General features: G+C 29.5%; 1 protein-coding gene across 1 annotated transcript; it reads left to right on the forward strand.

Annotated features, from left to right (window-relative positions):
• Nucleotides 1–687: 687 nt before the first annotated feature.
• On the forward strand, nucleotides 688–4,371 carry LOC124931410 (protein DETOXIFICATION 27-like). Its single transcript, XM_047471866.1, has 8 exons — nucleotides 688–984; nucleotides 1,482–2,023; nucleotides 2,296–2,382; nucleotides 2,453–2,509; nucleotides 3,551–3,789; nucleotides 3,861–3,979; nucleotides 4,051–4,140; nucleotides 4,226–4,371. Exons 1-8 carry the CDS (start codon nucleotides 712–714, stop codon nucleotides 4,286–4,288), a joined length of 1,470 nt encoding a protein of 489 aa, XP_047327822.1. The 5' UTR covers nucleotides 688–711; the 3' UTR covers nucleotides 4,289–4,371.
• The last annotated feature ends 3,958 nt before the right edge of the window (nucleotides 4,372–8,329 follow it).

Genomic DNA, 8,329 nt, shown 5'->3' on the forward strand with positions numbered 1-8,329 from the left:
TAATGATTATTTTTTTTGAATTTCTTACTATTTTGACCATATATATAGATAGTTAATTATTATTTGACAAAACATGTTTTTGGTGTTGTTACCAATTCTCGACTAATAATAATTTCAATTGTTGCTCAAAATATTTGGTAGAAATTATTTTGATACCGTTTCATTGTTCATTCAACTTCTTCTACTTCATCACTCATTGTTTATGAATTTAAATAGTTCTATTTTCAGTTAGCTTAAGAAATTGTATATGGTTGAATCTTGTCTATTAGAAATTTTAATTTTTTAAATTATTATTATAATTTAATATTGTTTGTATTGATTTTGTATTAATTATTAATTTTTTTTTGTATGTGTAATTCTATGAGTATTAATTCTTTATATATATAAAAAAATCAATTATAACTCTAAACATAGATTTGTTTCTAAACATGCCCATTTAATATGTTAAAAACTGATGCTAATTTAATCATTTATTTTTTGCAACACCAAAAATAATTAAATTTTAATTGCAAGATAAAATTTTCTTAAAACAAAAATTTCTATATTTCGAAACCAAAACAAACATGCCTTTAAATAATGTGTAATTATCAATAATTTTTCTTTATATTGTCCTTTCCTCCATAAATATAGTACTCAGCTAGTCTCCTTTCATTTCTCTTTTATTTTCTATACTCCTCAATCCTCATCTAATCTCATTCTCTCTCTCTCTCTATGGCGGGCGGAGAGAAGAAGGATCCGAAACTAGTACTCCCTCTGCTAGATTCGAGCAAGTACGAGGAGGAGGAGGAGGCCGGATTTTGTAGAAGATTCTGGGATGAATCGAAGAAACTCTGGCACTTAGTGGGTCCGTCCATCTTTAGTCGTCTAGCCATTTATTCCATGTTCGTCATCACTCAAGCTTTCGCCGGCCATCTCGGCGATAGCGAGCTCGCCGCCATCTCCATCGCTACTAATGTCATTGTCGGTTTCGCTTTTGGCCTCATGGTAATCAATCTATATTTACTATTTTCGATCCGTCTAATTTCAATTATTACCGTATTCGATCAAAAAAATTTTTATTAAAAAAATATCATTTATTTAAAGTAGTTGAATTATAATTATATGTATGACAAAGTTTATTTAAAGTAGTTACTTATACCAAACAGTTGACTCATTTAGCCTGGGCTAATAAACCGAGTTAATTTATTTGTAAATCTATATATTTTTTAATTAATATTATTTTTTCTAAATCTTCCCTTCTTTATTAATTAATTAATTAATTAACTTGTCTCTTAATTTGATTGATTTATTAATTAATTAACTTTTTAATTTATTTTTATTTTTTTATAATATTTTTATTTTTAGAGTAGTTTCTTAAACTGTAAAACTATTATAAAAATAAGAATGTCCAAAAGTCTATCACTTTAAATCAAAAAAATGTTCAACCAAACAAATTTGTTAACCTAAAATCTCCATTAAGATAATAAGTTTGATGGGTGCAGCTAGGAATGGCTAGTGCTTTGGAAACGATGTGTGGTCAAGCATTCGGTGCAAAGAAATATAACATGCTTGGGATATATCTGCAACGATCATGGATCGTTCTATTTGGATGCAGCATCCTTCTTCTCCCACTTTACCTATTCGCTTCGCCATTTCTAAAGTTTTTGGGTCAGACCGATGAGGTATCGGACCTTTCCGGCTACGTTTGCCTATGGTTGATTCCAGTTCACTTCAGCTTTGCCTTTCAATTCCCTCTCCAGAGGTTCATGCAGAGTCAGCTCAAGATGGCCGTTATTGCTTGGGTGGCACTTGCGGCGCTGATTGTTCACGTTTTCGTTAGTTGGGTGTTTGTTTACAGGCTTAAGTCAGGACTCATCGGGGTTTCGGTTACTCTTAATTTCTCATGGTGGGTTTTGGTTATCGGGATGTTTGGTTACACTGTTCTTGGTGGTTGTCCTGAAACATGGACTGGTTTCTCAATGGAAGCGTTTTCTGGTCTTTGGGATTTTATCAAGCTCTCTGCTGCCTCAGGCATCATGCTATGGTAATTTTTATTAATTATATATATGAAAAATGATTGGGAGCACGAGTTTAGGGTAGCGACTCGTACAGCGAAAGTGACCTCGTTGTTATACGAAAGTGACCTCACTGTTATACAAAAGAGACCTTGTTGTTATACAAAAGGGACTAACAGCGATGTCACTTTCGCTGTACGAGTCGCTCCCCCAAAATCGTGCTCTCTATATTCCTCTATATATATTATGTTTATTATTCATTAATTAATAATATTCTGTGTTAATTTTATTTTACATGTAGCTTGGAGAATTGGTACTACAGAGTATTGATATTGATGACTGGTAATTTAAAGAATGCAGAAATTGCTGTTGATGCATTGTCCATTTCGTAAGTTTCTATTCATTTTTATTAATTATTTCTTCTAATAAATATTTCAACTATAATTAATTACATGCAGCATGAATATAAACGGTTGGGAGATGATGATTCCTCTTGCCTTTTTCGCTGCAACAGGGTATGTACTACTTGTATACAACCTTATTATGAATAGCCTTTTGTATTTGGTTCATATTAAACAGACGCTACAACAAAAATGACTTTCGGCGCCGCTTAAAAAGACCTCTGCCAATCTTTAAAAGCGTCGCCAAAAACATTACCGACACTTATTCTTGCGTCGCCAGAAGCAGGGTGGGCGCAAGTTTTTACCACGCTTATTTAAGCGTCGGTACAAGCGTTGCCGAAAGACGAAAGTTTTAACAACGCATATTTAAGCGTTGGCAACGTTAAAAAACGTCGCTAAAAGTCTATTTTATTTTTAAACTATTTTTTTTAAATTTGTTTTTTTCTATTTTCATTTTAGATGTTATTTTTTTTTATCTCTACTATTATCACATTTGCCCTTCATCTCTCAAGTACCTCATGAACATAACCCTAAACCCATAGGGTGAACTCATATTCCAGCACATTATAACTTAAAAATCACTTCAGAAACTAATGAACTCTCTCATATTTTATATACCAAAAACTTCTTCTTTTTCTCCGATGTGGGATAAATGTCATATTAACACTTCAACAACTAATACTTCAACAACTAATGAACTCTCTCATATTGTACTTTTAATTTAATTAAATTTAAATAATAATTAAATAAAAGACATATATTAATAATACTATAAAAAGTTTAAAAATTATGTTATATAAAAAATATTAATTAAATTTTAATGTTAACAAAATCTTAAGTCAAATTTAATTTTAAAAAAATTAAAAATTAAAATAAAATATTTACAAAATTTTAAAATAAAACATAAAAATTATTAAAATTTAGAATATTTAAATTATAAGGTTTTAACACAGTTACAAAGTTGGTATATAAAAAAATAAAGGTGGTGGTATATATATAAAGGTTGGAAAAAGTTTTTTTTTTTTAATTTTTACCCACGCTTAATATGGGTTGGCATATAAGGGTCGCTGAAAGTATGTTTTGTTGTAGTGAGAATAAAACGTGGAAATAAACAAGATAATTATGATTGACTTATGTTATGGTTATGATATACAGAGTAAGGGTAGCAAACGAGTTGGGTGCTGGGAATGGAAAAGGAGCTAAATTTGCAACTTTGGTGTCTGTTATCACTTCTTCCGTTATCGGAATTGTATTTTGGGTTCTGATTATCCTTTATCACGATAAAATAGCTATTATATTCTCCTCAAGTAAGCCGGTTCTTGAAGCGGTAAATGAACTTTCAGTACTATTGGCCTTCACAATTTTGCTCAACAGCGTCCAACCAATTCTTTCGGGTGAGAAATTAATGATTATATTATGTTAATTATATATGAATTCATAACATAACATATTAAAAATGAAATAGGAGTGGCTGTTGGATCCGGGTGGCAATCATATGTTGCGTATATAAATTTGGGATGTTACTACATAATTGGAGTTCCTTTTGGATATTTGCTAGGATGGGTTTTCAACTATGGCGTCATGGTAAGTATATATTGAAATATTATATTGAAATGTTTATTTTATTAATTAATAAAATTAATTTAAATAAATAGGGTATATGGGCTGGAATGATTTTTGGGGGAACAGCAGTACAAACACTTGTATTGAGCATCATCACTATTAGATGTGATTGGGATAAAGAGGTATTATTTATTAATTAATTTATTTAATGATATGCTTAATACATAATTAATATTTGTAAATATTACTCACATTAATGATTCATAGGCAAGGAAGGCAACAACGCATGTCACAAAGTGGTCACAGACTGGAAGGAGTGGACCTAATTAGTTTTTTGTTTGGTAAAGTCATTAATTATTATTATTATACGAACATGGATTAGATTGGACTGGCCAATTAATTTAATCTAGACCTGATTTGTTTGGTGATTGTCAGAATTGTTTAATTATTCATTTTTAAATTGATTTTTGAAATTTAAATAAATTATAACTTATTATTCATATATGACTACAAATAATAAGTTTAATGGTGGACATATTGTATATGATAAATTGACAAACAAAAATGATATAAAGTTAAGTAACTAAGAGTGTTCGGTAAGTTTTTATGTCTTCGTTAACCACTCGCTCAAAAATATTGTTTATCAGTTCATGGTGCAATCGTTTGAAAATACTAAGTTTATGAAAACTAGTATGTACAAACACACAAATATTGTTTAGGTTGTTCGATGAGATTTGGGTGCTCATCTGATGGTCTAGAATCTTGTTGCAAAGATTAAACATAATTTTAGCTACACATGATTATCAGATTTTATTTTTATTTAAAAAGTTATTAAAAATCGATTTGTAATCCCTTTTAAATCCATTTCTTTACCAAATATTTCACAAAAAATATTTTTGAAATCATAATAACAATAATGATCATATTATATTTTTTTTGAGAATTTTGGAATATTTTATTTAATTGGTTTAAGCCATGAATTAAACATAAATCATGAATAAATCATAGTTAAATATTTTTAACTCCTTCCTTGATCTTGTTTGGGTAAAATAAATATAATAATATATCTTCAAATTAATTTTGGAATTTTGGAAGATTTCCTTAATTAAGGTTTAATTATCACAGTAATTAACCCTTAATTAGGTTTTAATTCCTTCTTTAAGTTATTTTAAATATAAAAATATAAAATATTATTTTGATATTATTAAACATAATAATATTATTTGAAAATAGGATAAGTCAAATTTCCATGCTTACAATCATTTTTTAAAATACAAATAGAATTATTGATGTGTATGTAACCCCCGGGATCCTCGTAGCTTAGCACAGGCGGGTAGGCACGTGGCAATACGGGCCCGGGGTGGCTCGAGGTTCAATGGCTTCAACCTTAATTTGCGTGTCAGGCATCTTTTAAAATAAAAGATTATTTTTTAAAGATTTTGATAGTATCTCACAGCTTTTAAAATTAATTATGTAAAAATAATTAACTTTATTCAAATTTTAATAATCTGGGGATTTGTTATAACTAAATGACGATTTGATTTTTTTTTTAAGAAATTAAATTTAAATTTATTAAAAATAATTAATTTAAGAAAATACTATTTATTATTAATTAGGAAAATCAATTAAAAAGTGTACGTGTACAAACGTATTTTGCACCAAAGTTTCGTTTGGTTTGAAGTTTGATGATACTCGGAAAAGGGCTTTCGCGGTTCATCCTCTGTACCCATTCGAAAATGGTCTCTACTTATAAAATTGACTTTTCAAAATCGATTGTATACCGTTTGAATTTTAACCAATTATTCTTCTAGTCCTAGTTATGCTTCTAAGTTTAGCGTTATTTAAAGTTTTAAAATATCAATATTTAAATGTTTGTACCTGTTATGGATGATTACTATGGTGGAAATTCCTGAGGAATATCATTCATTTTTAAAGACATTATAGTTTAGAAATAAACACCAAACAAGACCTTGTTGAAATATTTTTGTGAAAATATCCCAAAAATATTTAAAATACATTTATATTTTTTTGGGATTTTTATAAAATGATTTGGAGTCCTAAAATTACAAAAATAATTTTGAATTTTGAAAAGTGGAACCAAATAGGCCTTAGGACCGGAGTCCTAAAGCTTGGGTTCTATTTTGTCGATCGAGGTCTGAAGACCCTCGGTCTAGGTTCGTGAGCTATCGGTCTGAGTATTAGAATCTCTTGGTCGAGGTGCTAAGGACTCTCGGTCCTCACTTGAACTTATCGGTCTAGGTGTACAAACCTATCGGTCCTGGACTAGCCTAGGGCTAGGTTTCATGGTCAAGGTGTATAAACCTCTCGATCTAGAGCTAGCTCTAGGCTAAGTTCCTCGGTCCTAAACTTTGGAGCTATCAGTCTCGGGTCTGGGATTCTCGGTCCCAAGTTTGGACTTCTCGGTCCTAGGTCTCGGGAGTCTTAGTCCCATGTTTGGATTTCTCACTCATGAGTCTTGGGAGTCTCAGTTCTAGGTTAGACCTCTCAATCCTAGGTCTGAATTATATCGGTCCTAGGTGAAAATCCTTGTTCGGATTTTTAAGTCCTATATAAAGAACATTGGTCATAGGTCTTAGTCTTAACTTAAGAACATCGGTCATAGATCTCGATTCTGGCTTATTTTTATCGATCTTTGGTCTCGGTCCAAACCGAGGATCCTCGGTCGGATCTCTGGGTCCTAGTTTAACAAGCCTCGATTCTCAAGAATACAAGGATTCAAATTTTAAAATTCAAGCTTGAAGGCCTTAAATAGAAAATTTAAAAATTTCGAAACTATTAAGCTTTCATGGCGGATTTTGTTTTCTTTGATTTGAGGCTTGTTGGTAGGTTAGCTTCAGAATGACTTGAGGATGGTATTTATACTACTCCTAGGTCGGTTGAAGAAGTCTAGTGGCCTAAATCAGCCCAAAGCGATTAATGGCTTTTGACTGTTCTTGATTGGCAGTCACCGGAATAGGGTGATTCATCCTTATTTTCGTAAGGGAGAATGATCATCATGATAGGGTGATCATTCTGCGCTTTTAATTAGCTCATTTGGTGGACCAATGGTTGAGTTCTAAAAACTCAAAATCGACACGGTTGCTTCATGTTTATCCTCGCGGCGTCGCGATGAAGATCGGAGCCAAAACGATGTCGTTTTGTTTGTTTTTGTTGTTTCGTTGGCGTTCCGTTAGCGTCCTAGCTAACGATGTGTTAACCATTCTGCTGCGGTCTGGGCGCACGTTGCTTTGGCTACAACCGGCTACGCGGCCTTCTCCTGGGCGTTAGATGAAGACCAGACATTCATCCGATGTCCACAAATCCTACTACAGCGAATCCTCCGATTTTCGGCTGCACTAGATTACTGATTTATTTATTTTTATTAAAAACTTAAGGATTTATTTGAAATTGATTATTTTCCACCATTTTGGATTTAATTTTTATCTTTTCAAATACACAAAATATTAAAATAAATATGTCAAATATTTTACAAATTTATTATTTTAGTTTTTGTATATTTTTTAGGATTTAAATAATTCTCATGAAATGGATACAACAATTCATCAAAATTATTTATTTTTATTTTTTAATTTTTCTAAAATTATTTTGAGATATTATAGATAACGTTTTTATCTTAAATAATTTTATTTTTTCTTAATTTCTAATTAATTTAATTAATTGATACAATAATTAATCATAATTAATTGTTTTAAATAGATTTTTGGTTAAAAAGTTAATTATTTTGATTTTATTTATTTAAAATTAATTCAAAATAATTATTTTAATATTATAAATTGAAGTGTAAATTTTTAATAGTTATAGTGTATATAAAATTATTATTATAAGATTTAAGAACATAAAAAAATAAAAAAACATGGTGTATTAAATATAGGGAGAATTAAAAAATTATATTTTAATCTAAATAAAAAAAATAGAGTGAGAAAATGACATTAATATAAAAGAAAGATAAATAATTAAAGTAATAATAGATAGTTTATGTCAGATTTATTATGGCAACAAGTGAAGAAAAGTTAAATATTTTTTCGAATTATATTTTAAATTCACTCACGTAATCATTCTTGACACTATTTATTATATATATCAAATTTTTATTATTTATTATTACTTAAATAATTAATCAGATTAATTTATTTTTATTTAAATATTTAACTATATACCATATTAATAGGTAGTAATTTTGTGAAAGTAACTATAACATAAAAAAAAAATTAAAAAAAATATAAATATTTTATTATTTTAATTAATAAATTGAGTATTGTATTTATTAAAGAGTGAATAAAAAAAATCATATTAAACGTTTTATTCACATTAAATATATTTTATTTTGTTACTACCTCCATACAGGGTAAA

Source organism: Impatiens glandulifera, chromosome 3 (genome assembly GCF_907164915.1).
Source record: "Impatiens glandulifera chromosome 3, dImpGla2.1, whole genome shotgun sequence".
NCBI lineage: Eukaryota > Viridiplantae > Streptophyta > Magnoliopsida > Ericales > Balsaminaceae > Impatiens > Impatiens glandulifera.

Excerpts from the sequence above, each read along its gene's own strand:
- LOC124931410 (XM_047471866.1), top strand. The coding sequence starts at position 712 with ATGGCGGGCGGAGAGAAGAAGGATCCGAAACTAGTACTCCCTCTGCTA. Across the intron at positions 985-1,481 it reads GTTTCGCTTTTGGCCTCATG|CTAGGAATGGCTAGTGCTTT; the intron begins GTAATCAATCTA and ends TGATGGGTGCAG. Across the intron at positions 4,141-4,225 it reads GATGTGATTGGGATAAAGAG|GCAAGGAAGGCAACAACGCA; the intron begins GTATTATTTATT and ends AATGATTCATAG.